We start from the raw sequence: 23,425 nt of genomic DNA on the forward strand, positions 1-23,425 counted from the left end.
CACCTCCCCTTCCAATTTTCCCAAATTCCCTACTCCTCTCTAACGCCCCTTGTCCTCCATGCTATTTGTTATGCTCCACAAATAAGTGAAACCATATGATGATTGACTCTCTCTGCTTGACTTATTTCACTCAGCATAATCTCTTCCAGTCCCGTCCATGTTGCTACAAAAGTTGGGTATTCATCCTTTCTGATGGAGGCATAATACTCCATAGTGTATATGGACCACATCTTCCTTATCCATTCATCCGTTGAAGGGCATCTTGGTTCTTTCCATAGTTTGGCGACCGTGGCCATTGCTGCTATAAACATTGGGGTACAGATGGCCCTTCTTTTCACAACATCTGTGTCTTTGGGGTAAATACCCAGTAGTGCAATTGCAGGGTCGTAGGGAAGCTCTATTTTTAATTTCTTGAGGAATCTCCACACTGTTCTCCAAAGAGGCTGCACCAACTTGCATTTTTGCACTATCTTTATTCACGTTTTGGTATCAGACTTTCTTCATAGAAAAGAATTATTTTTTTTAATGTTTTTAGTGCTTTGCAGTAATTTATAGAGTCTTGAGACCAGTACAAGGTTTGATATGTTTTCTGTATGAAACTATCTTGGATGGTTAGTTTTCGATCATTTTGTCTGTTTCATTTTTTCAGAAGTTAATCTCTCTAAGCTTTCTATCTCTAGGGTCAATTTTAGTAACCTGTATTTCCCTTGGAAATTATCGTTGCATCTGGATTTTCAAATATATTTTAATAGAGACTTATTTGTAAGTTAGTTTCTTAGGAATTTTAAGTATTTTTTCTTTTTCAATAGTTATTCCTTCTTTGTAATTTTCTGTTTTATGAATTTCTACTTTATGATTTTTCTTAATGAGATTAGCTGGTGGCTTATCTACTTTTGAAATTCTTTAAAAAGCCAGGATTTTGTTTTATTAGGTCTTTTTTTAATGTTAATGATATATTTTATTTAAGCCAATAAATCCAAAATATTGGCATTTCAACTTGTAATCAATACAAAAATTCAATGAGATATTTTATAGTCCTTTTTATACTTAGAAGAAATGGATGTATTTGAAACTTGCAATACCTATCGATTCAGAAGCTCTACCTTAGATTAGAAAAAAGGATATGTATTTAGATTTAATGTAACATATGGTTGAGAAAGTAGATTCACAGAGTCAAATATTTCCAAATAACCTAAAGTTTGACCAAAAATCGAATAGAGCATAAAAATAATTTGTCTTTAAAGTTTGTTTTTATAAAACCTAGTTTTTTAGAATAATTTAGCTTTAAAGCAAACTGTACCAGTTTCAAAATTATATCCATGTTATAATTATATCCACCAACTCATGTCAACTCTCTATTACTAAATTTGAGTTCTAATGAGCACTACATAAATTTGAAAGAATCTTTAAATTTATCAGTATCAACAAAATGTTCTATGAAAATGTTATAGTTTCTGCAGCTCCCTGTTATAAAATACTATCAGTTATAATTAAAGTCTTTTTCATATAGAGTCATATTAGGAAAAAATGTGTAAAATTACTATTGATCTATATTATGAAAAGTTTAAATTTTAATATAAACTCTTGCACTGCATAGCTAAGTAACAAACTTTTCCTCCCTTGTATCTTTAAATTCAATCTTTTATGTGCAGTGGAATATTGGAGAGAAAAAATAAACAACATGACAGTGTTTTTTTGACAAATTTTTTTTTGATTCTTGAATATTTGGCAACCATTCCTTTTTTTTTTAATTAACATATAATGTATTATTAGCCCCAGGGGTACAGGTCTGTGAATTATTAGGCTTACACACTTCAGAGCACTCATTGTAGCACATACGCTCCCTAATGTCCAAAATCCAACCACCCTCTCCCTACCCCCCTCCACCTGGCAACCCTCAGTTTTTTTTGTGAGATTAAGTCTCTTATGGTTTGTCTCCCTCCCAATCCCATCTTGTTTCATTTTTTCCTTCCCTACCTCCCAAGACCCCCACTTTGCCTCTTAAATTCCTCATCTCAGGGAGATCATATGATAGTTGTCTTTCTCCAATTGACTTATTTTGCTCAGCATAATACCCTCTAGTTCCATCCATGTGGTTGCAAATGTCAAGATTTCATTTTTTTTTTTAAGATTTTATTTATTTATTTGACAGAGAGAGATCACAAGTAGGTAGAGAGGCAGGCAGAGAGAGAGGAAGGGAAGCCGGCTCCCTGCCGAGCAGAGAGCCCGATGCGGGACTCGATCCCAGGACCCTGAGATCACAACCTGAGCCGAAGGCAGCGGCTTAACACACTGAGCCACCCAGGCGCCCCAAGATTTCAATTTTTTGATGGCTGCATGGTATTCCTCTGTGTGTATGTGTGTGTGTGTGTGTGTGTATACCACCTCTTCTTTATCTGTTCATCTGTTGATGGACATCTAGGTTCTTTCCATAGTTTGGCTATTGTAGACATTGCTGCTATAAGCATTCAGGTGCATGTGCCCCTTCAGATCACTACATTTGTATCCTTAGGGTAAATACCCAGTAGTGCGATTGCTGGTTCGTAGAGTAGCTCTATTATCAACTTTTGGAGTAACCTCCATGCTGTTTTCAAGAGGAGCTGCACCAGTTTGCATTCCCACCAATAGTGTAAGAGGTTTCCCATTTCTCTGCATCCACACCAACATCTGTCATTTCCTGACTTGTTAATTTTAGCCATTCTGACTGCTATCTCATTGTGGTTTTGGTTTGCATTTCCCTCATGCTGAATGATGTTGAGAACTTTTTCATGTGTCTTTTGGCCATCTAGATGTCTTCTTTACAGAAATGTCTGTTCATGACCTCTGCCCATTTCTTGATTGGATTATTTGTTCTTTGGGTGTTGAGTTTGCTAAGTTCTTTATAGATTTTGGATACTAGCCCTTTATCTGATATGTCATTTGCAAATATCTTCTCCCATTCTGTCGGTTGTCTTTTGGTTCTGTTGACTGTTTTTTTTTGCTATGCCAAAGCTTTTGATCTTGATGAAGTCCCAGTAATTCATTTTCGCCCTTGCTTCCCTTGGCTTTGGCAATGTTTCTAGGAAGAAGTTGCTGAGGTCGTAGAGGTTGCTGCCTGTGTTCTCAAGGATTTTGATGAATTCTTTTCTCACATTGAGGTCTTTTATCCATTTTGAGTCTAATTTTGTGTGTGGTGTAAGGAAATGGTCCATTTTCATTTTTCTGCATGTGGCTGTCCAGTTTTCCCAACACCATTTGTTGAAGAGACTGTCTTTTTTCCATTAGACGTTCTTTCCTGCTTTGTCAAAAATTAGTTGACCATAGAGTTGAGGGCCTATTTCTGGGCTCTCTACTCTGTTTCATTGATGTATATGTATTTTTGTGCCAGTACCATACTGTTTTGATGATGACAGCTTTATAATAGAGCTTGAATTCTGGAATTGTGATGCCACCAACTTTGGCTTTCTTTTTCAACATTCCTCTGGCTATTTGAGGTCTTTTCTGATTCCATATAAATTTTAGGATTATTTGTTCCATTTCTTTGAAAAAAAATGATGGTATTTTGATAGGGATTGCATTAAATGTGTAGATTGCTTTAGGTACCATAGGCATTTTCACAGTATTTGTTCTTCCAATCCATGAGCATGGAACGTTTTTCCATTTCTTTGGGTCTTCCTCAATTTTTTTCATGAGTACTTTATAGTTTTCTGAGTATAGATTCTTTGCCTCTTTGGTTAGGTTTATTCCTAGGTATCTTATGATTTGGGGTACTATTGTAAGTGGAATTGACTCCTTAATTTTTCTCCCCTTCTTCTATCTTGCTGATGGTGTATAGAAACCTAACTGATTTCTGTGCATTGATTTTATATCCTGACACTTTACTGAATTCCTGTACAAGTTCTAGCATATTTCGGGTGGAGTCTTTTGGGTTTTCCACATAAAGTATTATATCAGCTGCAAAGAGTGATAGCTTGACTTCTTTGCTGATTTGGATACCTTTAATTTCTTTTTGTTGTCTGATTGCTGAGAGTAGGACTTCTAGTACTGTGTTGCATAGCAGTGGTGATAATGGACATCCCTGCTGTGTTCCTGACCTTAGCAGAAAAGCTCTCAGTTTTTCTCCATTGAGAATGATATTCACAGTGGGTTTTTCATAGATGGCTTTGATGATATTGAGGTATGTACCCTCTATCCCTACTCTTTGAAGAGTATTGATCAAGAAAGGATGCTGTACTTTGTCAAATGCTTTTTCAACATCTCTTGAGAGTATCATATGGTTCTTCTTCTTTGTTTTATCAATGCATTGTATCACATTGATTGATTTGCTGATGTTGAACCAACCTTGCAGCCCTGGAATAAATCCCACTTGGTCATGGTGAATAATTTTTTTAATGTACTGTTGGATCCTATTGGCTAGTATTTTGGTGAGAATTTTTGCAGCTGTGTTCATCAAGGATATTGTTCTGTAATTCTCTTTTTTGATGGAATCTTTGGTTTTGCGATCAAGGTAATGCTGGCCTCCTAAAGTGAGTTTGGAAGTTTTCCTTCCATTTCTATTTTTTTTTGGAACAGTTTCAGGAGAATAGGTATTAATTCTTCTTTAAATGTTTGCTAGAATTCCCCTGGGAAGGGATCTGGCCCTGGGCTCTTGTTTTTTTGGGAGATTTTGGATGATTGCTTCAATCTCCTGACTGGTTATGGGTCTGTTCAGGTTTTCTATTTCTTCCTGGGTCAGTTGTGGTAGTACATATATGTCCCTAGGAATGCATCCATTTCTTCCAGATTCTCAAGTTTGCTGGCGTATAGTTGCTCATAATATGTTCTTATAATTGTTTGTATTTCTTATAATTGTTTGTATTTCTTTGGTGTTGGTTGTGATCTCTCCTCTTTCCTTAATGATTTTATTATTTGGGTCCTTTCTCTTTTCTTTTTGATAAGTCTGGCCAGGGGTTTATGAACCTTATTAATTATTTCAAAGAACCAGCTCCCAGTTTCATTGATTTGTTCTACTGGTTTTGTTTTTTGTTTTTTGTTTTTTGTTTGTGTGTGTGTGTGTGTGTTTGTTTGTTTGTTTGTTTTTGGTTTCTGTTTCATTGATTTCTTTTTTTTAAATTTTTTTCCAATTTATTTATTTTCAGAAAAACAGTATTCATTATTTTTTCACCACACCCAGTGCTCCATGCAAGCCCTCTATAATACCCACCACCTGGTACCCCAACCTCCCACCCCCCCGCCACTGCTCTGATCTTTATTTTTTCTCTTCTCCTGCTGGGTTTAGACTTTCTTTGTTGTTCTTTCTCCAGCTCCTTTAGGGGTAGGGTTAGGTTGTGTATTTAAGACCTTGTTTCTTGAGAAAGGCTTGTATCACTATATATTTCCCTCTCAGGACTGTCTTTGCTGTGTCCCACAGATTTTGAACCGTTGTGTTTTCATTATCATTTGTTTCCATGAATTTTTTCAGTTCTTCTTTAATTTCCTGGTTGATCCATTCATTCTTTAGTAGGATGCTCTTTAGCCTCCATATATTTGTGTTCTTTCCATCTTTCCTCTTGTGATTGAGTTTTAGCTTCAGAGCGTTGTGGTCTGAAAATATGCAGGGAATGATCCTTTGGTACCGACTGAGACCTGATTTGTAACCTAGGATATGATCTATTCTGGAGAATGTTCCATGTATGCTAGAGAAGAATGTGTATTCTGTTGCATTGGGATGGAAGGTTCGGAATATATCTGTGATGTCCATCTGGTCCAGTGTGTCATAGAAGGCCTTTATTTCCTTGTTGATCTTGGATAATCTGTCCATTTCAGTGAGGGGGTGTTAAAGTCCCCTACTGTTATCGTATTATTGTCGATGTGTTTCTTTGATTTTGTTATTAATTGGTTTATATAGTTGGCTGCTCCTATGTTAGGACATAGATATCTAAAATTGTTAGATCTTGTAGGGAGACACTTTAAGTATGATATGGTGTCCTTCCTCATATCTTATTATAGTCTTTGGCTTAAAATCTAATTTATCCTGGGGCACCTGGGTGGCTCAGTGGGTTAAGGGTCTCAGTGGGTCTCAGGGTCCTGGGATTGAGCCCAGCATCGGGCTCTCTGCTCGGTGGGGAACCTGTTTCTCCCTCTCTCTCTACCTGCCTCTCTGCCTTCTTGTGATCTCTCTGTGTCAAATAAATGAATAAAATCTTTTTTAAAAAATCTAATTTTTCTGGTGTAGGAATTGTCACCCCAGCTTTCTTTTGATGTCAATTAGCATGGACTTTAAATCTGGAGGTGTCTTTGGGTCTGAAATGAGTTTCTTGTAGACAGCATATTGATGGGTTTTGGGTTTTTTTTTATCCATTCTGATACCCTGTGTCTTTTGATTGGGGTGTTTAGCCCATTTACATTCAGGGTAACTATTGACAGATTTGAATTTAGTGCCACTCTATTGCCTGTAAGGTGACTGTTACTGTCTATTGTCTCTGTTCCTTTCTGGTCTACTACTTTTAGGTTCTCTCTTTGTTTAGAGGACCCTTTCAATATTTCCTGTAGGGCTGCTTTGGTGTTTACAAATTCTTTTATATTTTGTTTTTCCTGGAAGCGTTTTATCTCTCCTTCTAAAATGATAGCCTAGCTGGATATAGTATTCTTGGCTGCACGTTTTCTCGTTTAGTGCTCTGCATATATCATTCCAGTTCTTTCTGGCCTGCCAGGTCTCTGTGGATAAGTCTGCTGCTAATCTAATATTTTTACTATTGTATGTTACAGACTTCTTGTCCCAGGCTGCTTTCACAATTTTCTCTTTGTCCCTAAGACTTGTAAGTTTTTACTATTAGATGATGAGGTTGGACTTATTTTTATTGATTTTGAGGGGGGTTCTCTCTGCCTTTTGGATTCTGATGCCTGATCCCTTTGCCATATTAGGGAAATTCTCTACACTAGTTTGCTCCAATATGCCTTCTGTTCCCCTCTCTCTTTCTTCTTCTTCTGGAATCCCAATTATTCTAACGTTGTTTCATCAGATGGTATCACTTATGTCTTAAATTCTCCCCTCGTGGTCCAGTAGTTCTTTGTCTCTCTTTTGCTCAGCTTCTTTATTCTCCATCATTTGATCTTCTATATCACTAATTCTCTCTTCTGCCTCATTTATCCTAGCAGCAACAACCTCCATTTTTTATTGCACTTTATTAATAGCTTTTTTGATTTTCACTTGGTTTGATTTTAGTTCTTTTATTTCTCTAGAAAGGGCCTTTATTTCTCCAGACAAGGTTTCTCCAATATCTTCCATGCCTTTTTCAAACCCAGCTAGCACCTTGAGAATCATCATTCTGACCTCTAGATCTGACATATTACCAATGTCTGTATTGATTAGGTCCCTAGTCTTCAGTACTGCCTCCTGTTCTTTTTTTTTTTATTTTTTGGTACGGTTATCCGTCTTGTCATTTTATCTGGATAAGAATATATGAAAGAGAGAATAAAATTCTATAAGGGCGGCAAAGACCCCAGAAAAATGTACACTAACCAAATCAGAAGAGACCCCAAATTGGGGGGAAAAGAAAGGAGGTAAAAGGAAGTTTAAAAAGGATTTTAAAAAGTTTTTAAAAATAGGGACGCCTGGGTGGCTCAGTTGGTTGGACGACTGCCTTTGGCTCAGGTCATGATCCCGGAGTCCCGGGATCGAGTCCCACATCAGGCTCCCAGCTCCATGGGGAGTCTGCTTCTCCCTCTGACCTTCTCCTCGCTCATGCTCTCTCTCACTGTCTCTCTCTCAAATAAATAAATAAAATCTTTAAAAAAAAGTTTTTAAAAATATATATATATTAGACTGGTGAATAGAACTGAGCCACCGACTTGATTGTGGGTGTATTTTGGACTCTTAGAAGAAATTACCTCCCATAATATTAAAGAAGGACTTATATATTTATATACAAAAATAAGGGTAAACACAATGAAGGGACGGAATATGAAAATTTTTAAAAAATTCTAAAAACGTAATTGATAAGTTGGTTGGAAAAAGAAAGAAAAAGAAAATGGAGAGAAATTTGCTCAGCCTGGAGACTAGAACAAAGCCCTGTGCTAGATTTAGGGTATATTTTGATCTATTAGAAGAAATTGTATCCTAAAATTTTTTTAGAAGAAACAACCCTATATGTATACAAAAAATAAAGTTAGATAAAATAAAGGATAAATATGACTATAATAATGAAATTTAAAAAGATTTTCTTTTTTAGAAAGGTATTATTAAGATAAACTAGTTAAGAAACGTTAAAAGAGGAAAGAGTAAAAGCTGAAAAATTAAAAAAAGAAAAAAATAAACTAATTTGCTTTGCAAGACTAAAGAATCATGGAGAAAAAGCCATGAATTCCATGCTTTGCTTTCCCCTCCTCTGGAATTCTGCTCTTATCCTTGATCAGTGAGCTTGGTCTTGGCTGGATGTTCTTGCTGATCTTCTGTGGGGGAGGGGCCTGTTGTAGTGATTCTCAAATGTCTTTGCCCAAGGCGGAATTGCGCCACCCTTGCCAGGGGCTAGGCTAAATAATCTGCTCAGGTTCGCTCTCTGGAGCTTTTGTCCCCTGAACGCTTTCCGTAGAGCTCTGGAGGACGGGAATGAAAATGGCGGCCTCCCAGTTTCTGGCTTAGAGGAGCCGAGAGCTCGGGGCCCCATTCCTCAGTGTGCCCTCAGAGAAAAGCACTCAATCACTCCCATCTCCCTGGTCCCCAGCTGCACTCAGGCTCATCTGGCCTGTGACTGAGCATTTCTGTCTCCCGCACACAGCCCTGTTTGAAGTCTCCAAACCCAACAGATTCTTGTTGCTCTGCTCTTCTGGCAGATGAAGGTGGGTTTCCCCGGATCTGCCACTTGTGGGGTTCCGACTCAAAAAGCAGTGGCCTGATTGTGCCACAGATCACAGTTTAAAGTAATCCTGAGCTGAAAGCTCACTCTTTGACTCCATCCTTGTAGTTGGCTTTCCCACTCTGTTACCTGTGAGCTCTGCTACACTCAGACACCAATATATGCAGACCCCATGGAACTTGAAACCACACTGTCCCTGTGAGGTTTCCACCCCCACTTAGCTTCTGGAGCGATGTCCCTCAGTGGAGCAGACTTTTAAAAGTTCGAATTTTGTGCTCTGTTGCTTGCTGGGAGACCACCTCTTCCCCTGCATTCTATCTTCCTGTCACCTCAGATTTACTCCTCTGCACATCCTACCTTTCAGAAAGTGGTCGATTTTCTGTTTCTAGAATTGCTGTTCTTCTTCTCTTCGATCTCTTAGGTTTGTAGATGTTTGGAATGGTTTGATAACTAGTTAGCTGAACTCCTGCGACCTGGTGTCACTCAGTCTGCTACTACTCCACCATCTTGGTTCCTCTGGCCTATTGGGGATATTTTTTAAAAATATACCTTATTAATTTCTTCTTTTAATATTACATTTCATTCTTCCTGCTTCTTTTTTATTTTGTTGTAGTTTTTCTAGTATTTTGTTGAACTAGGAATTTGTTGACTTATGTTTTTACTGATAAATACTGTTTTTAGTGTAGTACTATGAATTCAGTACTGTGAATTTTCCTGTGGTCTCTATTTTAAGTATACTTCACAGGCAGTGTGATATATAGAGGTTTTCATTTTATTTGTTAGAAATTATGTAATTTTCACGTTTTCCCTCTCTTGCCCAGGTGGAAGTGCTTTCTGTTTATTTAATTTTGTTAAGTGACTTCTAGTCTTACTGCACTGAAATCTAATAGTGTTGTTTGTAACACATATACTTTATGGAAATCACTGATGTTTTCTTTGTGACCTAATACATGACTAATACAAACTAAATGTGTTTTCTATTATAAAGGTAAAATGTTTGAGGTATATTCATAAAGTCTGCTTTACTGGTTATGTTCATTAGGTCTTCTTTATTTTTATTTATTCCCCTCCTCAACATTTCATCTGTCTTTTAATAAGAATGGTTTACTGAAGTCCTCTAATTGTTAATATATTTCTCTCTGTCTCTTTGTATCTCTTGTCTTTGCTTCATTAAAGTATTGCTTGTTGGGGCGCCTGGGTGGCTCAGTAAGTTAAAGCCTGTGCCTTTGGCTCAGGTCATGATCCCAGGGTCCTGGGATCGAGCCCCACATTGGACTCTCTGCTCAGCAGGGAGCCTGCTTCCTCCTTTCTCTCTCTGCCTGCCTCTCTGCCTACTTGTGATCTCTGCCTGTCAAATAAATAAATAAAATCTTTCTAAAAAAAGTATTGCTTGTTATTTGATGTGTACTTATTCATAGTACATATAACTGATTGTCATGTTATCTTTATTATGATTGGTGTTTTTAGCAGTAAATTTTACCCTTTTTTGTTTAATGCAGTCTGTCCCTCACTGCTTTCTTCTTGCTTCCGTTTGTCTAGAAATTTTTTTGCCCAACCCTTTAGTTTTAGTCTTTTAGAATCAATTTGTTTTAGATAAACCTTTTATGTACCGCACTGAGATGTAATTACCTTTCACTTTCTGATCCAAATTGAAATCTTTCTTTTAATAGATTATTTATCCCTCTTCACATTTTTTTTAAATTTATTTTCAGCATAACAGTATTCATTATTTTTTCACCACACCCAGTGCTCCATGCAAGCCGTGCCCTCTATAATACCCACCACCTGGTACCCCAACCTCCCACCCCCCCTGCCACTTCAAACCCCTCAGATTGTTTTTTAGAGTCCATAGTCTCTCATGGTTCACCTCCCCTTCCAATTTCCCCCAACTCCCTTCTCCTCTAACTCCCTATGTCCTCCATGGTATTTGTTATGCTCCACAAATAAGTGAAACCATATGATAATTGACTCTCTCTGCTTGACTTATTTCACTCAGCATAATCTCTTCCAGTCCCGTCCATGTTGCTACAAATGTTGGGTATTCGTCCTTTCTGATGGAGGCATAATACTCCATAGTGTATATGGACCACATCTTCCTTATCTGTTCGTCCATTGAAGGGCATCTTGGTTCTTCCCAGTTTGGCGACTGTGGCCATTGCTGCTATAAACATTGGGGTACAGATGGCCCTTCTTTTCACTACATCTGTATCTTTGGGGTAAATACCCAGGAATGCAAAACACACACAAAACAGACAATCATATCAAAAAATGGGCAGAAGATATGAACAGAGACTTCTCCAATGAAGACATACAAATGGCTATCAGACACATGAAAAAATGTTCATCATCACTATCCATTTGAGGTCTTTTATCCATTTTGAGTTGATCTTTTATCCATTTGAGGTCTTTTATCCATTTTGAGTTGATCTTTGTGTACGGTGTAAGAGAATGGTCGAGTTTCATTCTTCTCCATATAGCTGTCCAGTTTTCCCAGCACCATTTATTGAAGAGACTGTCTTTTTTCCTGTTTTGTCAAAGATTAATTGACCATAGAGTTGAGGGTCCATATCAGGGCTCTCTACTCTGTTCCACTGGTCTATGTGTCTGTTTTTATGCCAGTACCATGCTGTCTTGGTGATCACAGCTTTGTAATAAAGCTTGAAATCAGGTAAGGTGATGCCGCCAGCTTTATTTTTGTTTTTCAACATTTCCTTAGCGATTCGGGGTCTCTTCTGATTCCATACAAATTTTAGGATTATTTGCTCCAGCTCTTTGAAGAATGCCGGTGGAATTTTGATCGGAATGGCATTAAAAGTATAGATTGCTCTAGGCAGTATAGACATTTTAACAATGTTTATTCTTCTGATCCAAGAGCATGGAATGGTCTTCCATCTTTTTGTGTCTTCTTCAATTTCTTTCATGAGTGTTCTATAGTTCCTCAAGTATAGATCCTTTACCTCTGCACAGCAAAGGAAACAGTCAAAAAAACAAAGAGGCAACCCACGGTATGGGAGAAGATATTTGCAAATGACAGTACAGACAAAAGGTTGATATCCAGGATCTATAATGAACTCCTCAAACTCAACCCACACGAAACAGACAAACACATCAAAAAATGGGCAGAAGATATGAACAGACACTTCTCCAATCAAGAAATACAAATGGCTATCAGACACATGAAAAAATGCTCATCATCATTAGCCCTCAGGGAGATTCAAATTAAAACCACATTGAGATATCACCTTACACCAGTTAGAATGGCCAAAATTAACAAAACAGGAAACAACATGTGTTGGAGAGGATGTGGAGAAAGGGGAACCCTCTTACACTGTTGGTGGGAATGCAAGTTGGTGCAGCCTCTTTGGAGAACAGTGTGGAGATTCCTCAAGAAATTAAAAATAGAGCTTCCCTACGACCCTGCAATTGCACTCCTGGGTATTTACCCCAAAGACACAGATGTCGTGAAAAGAAGGGCCATCTGTACCCCAATGTTTATAGCAGCAATGGCCACGGTCGCCAAACTATGGAAAGAACCAAGATGCCCTTCAACGGATGAATGGATAAGGAAGATGTGGTCCATATACACTATGGAGTATTATGCCTCCATCAGAAAGGACGAATATCCAACTTTTGTAGCAACATGGATGGGACTGGAAGAGATTATGCTGAGTGAAATAAGTCAAGCAGAGAGAGTCAATTATCATATGGTTTCACTCATTTGTGGGACATAACCAATAGCATGGAGGACAAGGGGCGTTAGAGAGTAGTAGGGAATTTGGGTAAATTGGAAGGGGAGGTGAACCATGAGAGACTATGGACTCTGAAAAACAGTCTGAGGGGTTTGAAGTGGCGGGGGTGTGGGAGGTTGGAGTACCAGGTGGTGGGTATTATAGAGGGCACAGCTTGCATGGAGCACTGGGTGTGGTGAAAAAATAATGAATACTGTTTTTCTGAAAATAAATAAATTGGGAAAAAAATTTATATGAAGAATTTGGGGTTCTGCTTCTTTGGATCTCTCAAATCCAGACTTTCTCCGATGGTTTTTTATCTCTTGCAGTTATTCTGAGCTCTTTTTCAAATTTTGCCTATCAGTAAACTCCAGGTTTCAGTTTCTCCTTTTGGTCACTATCCAGTTCCTTCAATTATTTTGTCCAGAGTTCATATTACATAGGATTTGTTTTTAATGAAAGTTTTATGACACTATTTTAAATGGTTTCTGTTTAATGGATCTTGGTGAGGCCTTCTCTAATAATACTATTTAAAAATTACAGAACCACCCATCTCCTGGTGATTTATTTTTGTACATCACTCTTACCAGTTGACATAGAATGTATTTTAATATTTGTTTGTTTTCTGATTTCCACAACAAGAATGTAAGCTCTAAAATAGTAGATATATTTCCCTCTTGTTCAGTGCAATTTCTTTAGTTCCTAGAACAGATTAGGTTAATGCTTAGTAAATATTTTGGTATGCATGAATGAATCAATACATTAATTTATTTCTTTTCCTGCATCCTTTATAGTGCCCGAAAGGCAATGGATGAGGAAGAGGAAGCAGTTGAAGAACGTCGGAATATGCGAACTATTTGGGTGACTGGCAGAAAAGGTTTAACTGAAAGGGAAGCAGCAGCCCTTATTGTGGAAGAAGCCAAAATGATTCTGCAGCAGGACTTAGTTGAAATGGGAGTGCAATGGAATTCATACTTCCTTTTAAATTCTGATACACACTCATTGACCAGCAGTGAATCAGAAGTAAAGGAACAGAAATATATATCCCAAACTAAAAGATCTTGTGAAAGATTAACATCACAGAAAAAAAATAACTCAATGTTTAGTGATTCACCAAATACTGTGCAAGATTTAGAGAAAAGTGGAGAGCATACAAACTCCTTTTATGATAAGTTACAGAATGGAAATCAAGAACGCCAGGTACATTCCATTTCCAGAGCAAGAAAACGGGCTTCTTTGAATATAAGTAAAGAAAAGCTAAGAACCTCTCTGAATGAGGGAAGAGCACGCACTAAGAAAGTTGTTCAGACTCTCTTATTTGAGAAAACAAAAAAAGAAGCTCAGAGTTTCAATTCAAAAACAATGAGTACTGCCTCTGGATCTTGGAAACATAGTAAACTTGTAAAACAGTCTAAACACAGTAGCCCTAAAAAAGACACTGAGATTTGTAGAATTGATTTACAGGAACACACTATGTCTAATCCTATTTATTATGGGGATGAATTTACCTTAGATGAAAAGAATGTGGAATTTAGAAGTCCAGACCCTTTTGCTGAAAATGTGCCATTCTGTGCTGAGGGAAAATATAGCAAAGCATCATTCTCATTAGAAAGAGAACAAAGTTCAAAGAACAAAACAAGAACTAATAATATTCTTGTGGAACATTTTATCACACAATCCCAGAGTAAAAAAGTGACTTGTCAACCCACTAATATGATTAGTGAAAATGGAGGAGAATTTGCTGTTGTTGAGTCAGAAAAAATAAACACAGTCTTGGTGGTAGAAAACAATTCAAAAAACCAGAATGTTTATGTAAAACGTGACACCTACTCAGTTAACCAGTGCCCAGAAAAACAATCTGATAAACAGACGAACACTTATACCAAACAGAAAAAAATAATAGAGAGACAAATGCCCTGTGAGACAGGCAGTAGTTATATGAATAGAGACTCAAATGTTATTATCAAGTGTGGAATTATGAAGTTTAATAGTGAGGAAAATAAATCAAATGATTTTCAGGTATCAGGAGATAATATAAGCAGAACTGAGATACTCCCAACTCGAGAATCAGAAGGCCAGCATGAGAATTTTCCAAATACATCTAGAAAACAAGAAAAAACAGAAGCTTATGCTGCAAACAAAACAAAGAATAATTGTGTTTCTGACTTAGGTTTAGTTCCTTGTGAATTTGAAGATAGTTTCTACCTGGATACTCAGTCAGAGAAAATTATACAACAGATGGCAACTGAAAATGCCAAACCAGAAGCAAAGTATGCTAAGCTGGCAACAGGGAAGATGCAGAAATGCTTAGACAACCAGAGTTCCATACTCTCTTTTCAGAATGAGATTTGTATTACTTTTCCTGGTGAACAGCATTCTCCCAGAGTGACAAATAAAAATCATTTGGAACTTAAGCCTGCAGATAATATCAAACAAGGCACTGATTTGGATGGGATTGATATCCTGACTCCAGAAAGCTCAATTTTTCTTTCTCCAATACTCTTGAGGGAAAATGGCCCTTGTTTTAAAAGGAATGAACTTTCTGTCACTGACTCTCAATTAAATAGTTTTCTTCAAGGTTATCAAACACAAGAAGCTATGAAACCAGTTATACCTCTGGTTCCTCAAAAGAGAACTACCACTGGTATAGAAACAGAATGTCTGCCAGTTCCTGAAACAAGTTTGAATTTGAGTGATAGTTTACTGTTTGACAGTTTCAGTGAAGACTACCTAGTAAAAGAACAACCACCTGATATACAAGTGAAAGAACCCCTCTCTTCTGCTCTAACAGCAAACCATTTCAGTCATTCTTTGTGTCTGCAAGGAGAGGGCATGATAAGAAAATCAAATATGAATGAGAATCAAGACAATCAGCAACAGTACACTTGTTTCAGTGATGAGTCTATTATATTTTCAGAAGTAGATTCTGCTCAGATGGTTGAAGCTTTGGACAATGTAGAAATATGTCCTGTCCAAGAGAAACAGAATACTGCAGTATCTTTTAGAGCAATAGAACTAAGTGATCCAGTGACTGTAGGTAATGATTATCCACAAAGAGAAGTAATTGGAGGAGATAAAAATGAAAGGTCTCAAAAACCCAAATTAACTGAGACAGAGGAAAATAATGCATTCATATGGTCAGGGGCATCATTTGATTTAAGTCCAGGACTGCAGAAAATTTTAGACAAAGTAGCCAGTCCTCTAGAAAATGAAAAGCAAAAATTAACAACTATAAACTTGTCTAATTTGAAAGGAAAAAATACAGAGGTAAATGACAAACAAAAAGTAATTTCAAATTTGGAGCCAAATCAAGTGCAGGGAATCTCATTTGCCCCTAATATTGAAGTAAAAAGCAAGATTGGGACACTGGAGACCAATGCCCTTCATGCTGAAACCTCATCCCACTTGCCTTGTAAAGAGAACTATATAGTTGATGATAATGGACTCATTCCTCCTACACCCACTCCAGTATCTGCTTCTAAACTGGTATTTCCAAGTATTCTTGGAACATCTTCTGTAAAACTTCAGAAAACACATAGTGTTTTACACCTTGGTGAAAGTTATTCATCTTCAAATATTAAAAACCAAGATTTAAGTTCAGAGAGTAGAAATGGTTTAAAAGAGGACAGTCCTATTGGAGACACAACTTTTTCACTGCAGTTATCACAAGATGGATTGCAGTTAACTCCAGCCTCGTTCAGCCCAGGAAGTTTGGCCATAATTGATGTAGCAAGTGACCAAACTCTCTTTCGAACATTCATTAAGGAGTGGCAGAGCAAAAAGCGATTTTCCATCTCATTGGCTTGTGAAAAGATCAGTAGTTTGACATCGAAAAGTGCTGTTATTGGTGGTAGATTTAAGCAAGGTAAGAGTTTTTAAAATTTTTTTTTCATATTTTCATCTTTATATGTAAAATAGTGGTTTGGGATGGGCCTGAGCCTTTTCAGTTTTGGATATTAAATGTAATAAATTTATTCAGAGTTCAATTAAAGTTTCTTCTATGTGGGTTTACCTGTAGAACAGCTTTATTGTTGAGCGCAACTAGATTAATAATAGTTCCCATCTGGTATAAGAGATGGGTGACTCCAGGACATGGGTATGAGAGCCAAGCACTGAGAAAAAAGTTCAAGCTGGACTACTGAACTCATGTAGACCACCAAGGGACTACTCATTTACCTAGCACTGATCCACTGTTGTAGCTGTGGTCTAATCAGGAGTATGTCTGCCTCTTTCTTCATAAGCCACGGATCCCACCTAAAGAGCCTTCCTAGATCAAATCTCCACACTAGGTGGTCCAAAAGGAGTTCCAGACCAGTCTTTTCTCTCAGGACAAAGACATAGAAGCCAAGCTAATTGCTGCTGCAGGCACCACAGTTGTGGCTGGTTTGAGGGCCAGCACTTGATTATTGGGTGTATCAGGAATCCATCTCTCAAATGGTAGCTCTTTCTTCAATGCTAGTCTGGGCTTGGCCCTATGTCAGGCCATGGAGCTCTTCTGTTTGATTATTGACTTCCTTATCCTTTTCACTTTATGAGGCTTCACAGAGGTCCCCTATCTGTCACTTCTTCTTTAACTCCAGGCCATATCTGGTGCTAGAGTATGCTAAAATTTACCATTAAACATGGTGTTTCTTTTTTAAGGAAATCATATATATGTGTATGTGATTATTTATATATAATATATTAATATTAGAATATAAGTTTGTGAAAACTATGTATTTTGAACAAGGATCTCCTTTTTTGGTATTTTAATGACATAGCATCATGATTTTTATTAATCATCAGTGCTTATGAATTATTTTCTATTACTTTGTAATTTCCCTATTCACTTACATAATCACAAAAGTACGTAGAAAAAAGGCATTATATTTTTTTTTCCAATTTATTTATTTTCAGAAAAACAGTATTCATTATTTTTTCACCACACCCAGTGCTCCATGCAAGCTGTGCCCTCTATAATACCCACCACCTGGTACCCCAACCTCACACCCCCCCGCCACTTCAAACCCCTCAGACTGTTTTTCAGAGTCCATAGTCTCTCATGGTTCATCTCCCCTTCCAATTTACCCAAAAGCACATACCCTCCCCAATGTCCATAACCTTCCCCCCTTCTCCCAACCCCCCTCCCCCCAGCAACCCACAGTTTGTTTCGTGAGATTAAGAGTCACTTATGGTTTGTCTCCCTCCCTATCCCATCTTGTTTCATGGATTCTTCTCCTACCCACTTAAGCCCCCATGTTGCATCACCACTCCCTCATATCAGGGAGATCATATGATAGTTGTCTTTCTCCGCTTGACTTATTTCGCTAAGCATGATACGCTCTAGTTCCATCCACGTTGTCGCAAATGGCAAGATTTCGTTTCCTTTGATGGCTGCATAGTATTCCATTGTGTATATATACCACATCTTCTTGATCCATTCATCTGTTGATGGACATCTAGGTTCTTTCCATAGTTTGGCTATTGTGGACATTGCTGCTATAAACATTCGGGTGCACGTGCCCCTTTGGATCACTACGTTTGTATCTTTAGGGTAAATTCCCAGTAGTGCAATTGCTGGGTCATAGGGCAGTTCTATTTTCAACATTTTGAGGAATCTCCATGCTGTTTTCCAGAGTGGTTGCACCAGCTTGCATTCCCACCAACAGTGTAGGAGGGTTCCCCTTTCTCCGCATCCTCGCCAGCATCTGTCATTTCCTGACTTGTTGATTTTAGCCATTCTGACTGGTGTGAGGTGATATCTCATTGTGGTTTTGATTTGTATTTCCCTGATGCCGAGTGATATGGAGCACTTTTTCATGTGTCTGTTGGCCATCTGGATGTCTTCTTTGCAGAAACGTCTGTTCATGTCCTCTGCCCATTTCTTGATTGGATTATTTGTTCTTTGGGTGTTGAGTTTGTTAAGTTCTTTATAGATTTTGGACACTAGTCCTTTATCTGATATGTCGTTTGCAAATATCTTCTCCCATTCTGTCAGTTGTCTTTTGGTTTTGTTAACTGTTTCCTTTGCTGTGCAAAAGCTAAAAAGGCATTATATTTTAAACAATGTATATAACCTATATATTTCAGTACTTATGTCAAGTAGACTTGTACCTCCAACTGATGTTCATGAATTCTGTGCCAAAATGTTGATCCCGAAGGTCATAGAGCCCTTCCAGGTTTTAAGAGACTTGAACCTTTTCTTAGATAATGCCATTTATACATATCCCTGTCTTACTTCATGACAATAAGGATCTTGTATAATTGGTAATAGCTGTAGTCAGCTTGACAACCTTCTGTGGAAAGCAAAGGTTTGATAAGATTTCTTAAATCTGTATTTATGCATGAATTTGTTCATAAAAGTTTGAGTATTTGATCTTCAATTTATAGAGCGTGTATTTTGTTTTTTAATTTTTTTACTTGAGTATAGTTGACACATAATGATACATTAATTTCAGGTGTACAACATAGCAATTTGACAAATTTATACATTACATTGTGTTTACCAGGAGTATAGATACCATCTGTCCCCATACATTGCTATTACAGTATCATTGACTATATTTTTTATGCTGTGTCTTTTATTCCCATTACTTATTCATTACGTAAGCAGAAGCCCATATCTTCCACTCTTTTTCACCCATTTTGCCCAACCCCCTAACCTTCCCTACCCTCTAGCAACTATCAGTTATTCTCTGTATTTATAAGTCTGAGTCTGCTTTTTGTTTATTTGTGTGTGTGTGTGTTTAAAGATTTTATTTATTTATTTGACAGACAGAGATCACAAGTAGGCAGAGAGGCAGGCAGAGACAGGAAGGGAAGCAGGCTCCCTGTTGAGCAGAGAGCCGGATGTGGGACTCGATCCCAGAACCCTGGGATCATGAGCTGAGCCAAAGGCAGAGTCTTTAATCCACTGAGCCACCCAGCTGCCCCTATTTGTGTGTTTTTGTTTTAGATTCTACATATGAAGTGTAATCATATGGTATTTGTCTTTCTCAGTCTAAATTATTTCATTTAGCATAATATCCTCTAAGTCTATGTTGTCTTATATGGCAAGTTCTCATTTTTTTTTGTATATGTGTACCACATCTTCCTTATTCATTTGTCTATCAGTGGACACTTAGGTCATGGGCCACATGTGTTAATGACATGTTTTATGTACTTTTTGTGTTGACTAATACTTTCCATTTTTTATTCAACATACATAAAATTGAGCATATTCTCTATGCTGGGGTTAGCACTTAAATTAAAAAAATATGTGCCATTTATTTTCAAGGTATTAGGGATCTAATTACAAATAAGATAGATTGGTGTTTGACCTATATCTATGAAGTTGGAGATGCCTTATTTTACAAAAACTGTTGAATCTAGATACCAAATCATACCTGATTCTTCACCAAGAAGTAGATGCTTGTAGTGTTCAAATGGTCTTTATTTCTGTTTGAGTTACATCAATTCAAAATGCAGCTTTAAAAAAATTTAGTTAATAACCATTTTACTTATTATTATAGATCTGTTTTAGGAGATCTTTGTTAAATTTTTCATAGTGACAATTATCTTAACAGATGGGAAGCCTAGAAAGATCTTACACATACCTAAAAATGACCATCCAAATAATGCATATTTTAGAGATCTGGAAATTTTTCCAATCAAGTAGTTTTGTATTATTATCATTGTTTTTTTGTTTGTTTGTATGTTTTGTTTTTTAAAATTTATTTTATTTTTTTGATATATAATGTATTATTTGTTTCAGGGGTACAGGTCTGTGATTCACTAGTCTTACACAATTCACAGTGCTCACCATAGCCCATACCCTCTCCAGTGCCCATCACCAAGCCACCCCATCCCTCACACCCCCTTCACTACAGCAATTAGTTAGTTTCCTGAGATGAAGAGTCTCTTCGGTTTATCTTCCTCTCTGGTTTCATCTTGATTCATTTTCCCCTTTATTCCCCAATGATCCTTTGTCTTGTTTCTCAAATTCCACATATCAGTGAGATCATATGATAATTGTTTTTCCCTGATTGACTTATATTGCTTAGCGTAATACCTTTTAGTTCTAGCCATATCATTGCAAATGGCAAGATTTCATTTTTTGATGGCCGCATAATATTCCATTGTAGATACACATCACATCTTCTTTATCCATTCATCTGTTGATGGACATGTAGGCTCTTTCCATAGTTTGGCTATTGTGGACATTGCTGCTATAAACATTCAGGTGCATGTGCCCCTTCAGATCACTACATTTGTGTCTTTGGGGTAAATACCCAGTAGTGTATTTGCTGCATCATAGGGTAGCTCTATTTTCATCATTTTGAGGAACCTACATATTGTTTTTCAGAGTGGCTGCATTTCCACCAACAGTGTAGGAGAGTTCCCCTCTCTCCACATCCTCACCAACATCTGTCATTTCCTGACTTGTTAATTTTAGCCATTGTGACTGCTGTGAGGTGGTATCTCATTGTGCTTTTGGTTTGCATTTCCCTGATCCAAAGTGATGTGGAACACTTTTTCATGTGTTTTTTGGCCATCTGGATGTCTTCTTTGCAGAAATGTCTCTTCAAGTCGTCTGCCCATTTCTTGATTGGATTATTTGTTCTTTGGCTGTTGAGTTTGATGAGTTCTTTATAGATTTTGGATACTAGCCCTTTATCTGATATGTCATTTGCAAATATCTTCTCCCATTCTGTCAGCTGTCTTTTGGTTTTGTTGACTGTTTCTTTTGCTATGCAAAAGCTTTTGATCTTGATGAAGTCCCAATAGTTCATTTTGCCCTTGCTTCCCTTGAATTTGGCAATGTTTCTAGGAAGAAGTTGCTGGGGCTGAAGTCAAAGAGGTTGCTGCCTCTGTTCTCCTCAAGGATTTTGATTGACTCCTGTCTCACATTGAGGTCCTTCATCCATTTTGAGTCTATTTTTGTGTGTGTGGTGTTGGTTTCCCAACAACATTTGTATTTTTTTTTCCATTAGACATTCTTTTTTCCATTAGATATTCTTTCCTGCTTTGTCAAATATTAGTTGACCATAATGTTGAGGGTCTATTTCTGGGCTCTCTATTCTATTCCATTGATCTGTGTGTCTGTTTTGTGCCAGTACCATACTGTTTTGATGATGACAGCTTTATAATAGAGCTTGAATTCTGGAATTGTGATGCCACCAACTTTGGCTTTCTTTTTCAACATTCCTCTGGCTATTTGAGGTCTTTTCTGGTTCCATATAAATTTTAGGATTATTTGTTCCATCTCTTAGGAAAAAAAAATTGATGGTATTGTGTTAAATGTGTAGATTGCTTTAGGTACCATAGACATTTTCACAATATTTGTTCTTCCAATCCACGTGCATGGAACGTTTTTCCATTTCTTTGTGTCTTTCTCAATTTCTTTCATGAATACTTTATAGTTTTCTGAGTATAGATTCTTTGCCTCTTTGGTTAGGTTTATTCCTAGGTATCTTATGATTTTCGTTGCAATTGTAAATGGGATTGACTCCTTAATTTCTCTTTCTTCTGTCTTGCTGTTGGTCTATAGAAAGACAACAGATTTCTGTACTTTGCTTTTATATTTTGACACTTTACTGAATTCCTGTATGTGTTCTAGAAGTTTTGGAGTGTAGTTTTTTGGGTTATCCACATAAAGTATCATATCATCTGCAAAGAGTGAGTGTTTGACTTCTTCTTTGCTGATTCATATGTCTTTTACTTCTTTTAGTAGTCTGATTGCTGAGGCTAGGACGTCCAGTACTATACTGAACAGCAGTGGTGATAGTGGACATCCCTGCTATGTTTCTGACCTTAGGGGGGAAGCTCTCAGTTTTTCCCCATTGAGAATGATACTCACTGTGGGCTTTTCATATATGGCTTTTATGATATTGAGGCATGTTCCCTATATCCCTACACTGCATGTTCCCTATATCCCCCAGTTTTAATCCAGAAAGGATGCTGTACTTTGTCAAATACTTTTTCTGCATCTATTGAGAGTATTACATGGTCCTTGTTCTTTTATTTATGTATGTATCGCATTGATTGATTTGCAGATGTTGAACCAACCTTGCAATCCAGGAATAAATTACACTTGGTCATGGTGAATAATATTTTAATGTACTGTTGGATCCTGTTGGCTAGTATTTTGGTGAGAATTTGTGCATCCATGTTCATCAAGGATATTGGTCTGTAATTCTTTTTGATGGAGTCTTTGTCTGCTTTTGGGATCAAAGTAATGCTGGACTCATGAAATGGGGTTGGAAATTTTCCTTCCATTTCTATTTCTTGGAACTGTTTCAGGAGAATAGGTATCAATTATTCTTTAAATGTTTGGTAGAGATCCCCTGGGAGGGCATCTGGCCCTGGGTTCCTGTTTGTTGGGAGATTTTTGATTATTGCTTCAGTTTCCCTAGTGGTTATGGATCTGTTTGGGTTTTCTATTTCTTCCTGGTTCACAGGTTTGGTAGTTTATAAGTCTCTGGAAATGCATCCATTCCCTCCAGATTGTCTAATTCACTGGCATATAGTTGCTCATCCTATGTTCTTATAATTGTTTGTATTTCTTTGGTGTTTGTTGTGATCTCTCCTCTTTCATTCATGATTTTATGAATTTGGGTCCTTTCTCTTTTCTTTTTGATAAGTCTGGCCAGGGACTTATCAATCTTACTAATTCTTTGAAGGAACAAGCTCCTACTTTCATTGATCTGTTCTACTATTCTTTTGGTTTCTATTTCACTGATTTCTGCTCTTATCTTTATTATTTCTCTTCTCCTGCTGGGGTTAGGCTTTATTTGCTGTGTTTTCTCCAGCTCCTTTAGGTGTAGTGTTAGGTTGTTCTTATTTCTTGAGAAAGGCTTGTATTGCTATATACTTTCCTCTTAGGACTGCCTTTGCCGCATCCCAAAGATTTTGAATAGTTGTGTT

At 37.3% G+C, this 23,425-nt stretch overlaps 1 protein-coding gene across 2 annotated transcripts in view; it reads left to right on the plus strand.

Annotated features, from left to right (window-relative positions):
- The window catches only part of POLQ (DNA polymerase theta), a 162,584-nt gene that overhangs the window by 86,069 nt on the left and 53,090 nt on the right, over positions 1–23,425 (plus strand). For both annotated transcript variants that reach the window (XM_044252248.1, XM_044252249.1), the window contains one exon: positions 13,336–16,406. In XM_044252248.1, coding sequence (XP_044108183.1) covers positions 13,336–16,406 — 3,071 coding nt within the window. The remainder of the gene's footprint in view (positions 1–13,335; positions 16,407–23,425) is intronic.

The sequence above is a fragment of the Neovison vison genome, chromosome 6 (assembly GCF_020171115.1).
Source record: "Neovison vison isolate M4711 chromosome 6, ASM_NN_V1, whole genome shotgun sequence".
Classification (NCBI taxonomy): Eukaryota; Metazoa; Chordata; class Mammalia; order Carnivora; family Mustelidae; genus Neogale; species Neogale vison.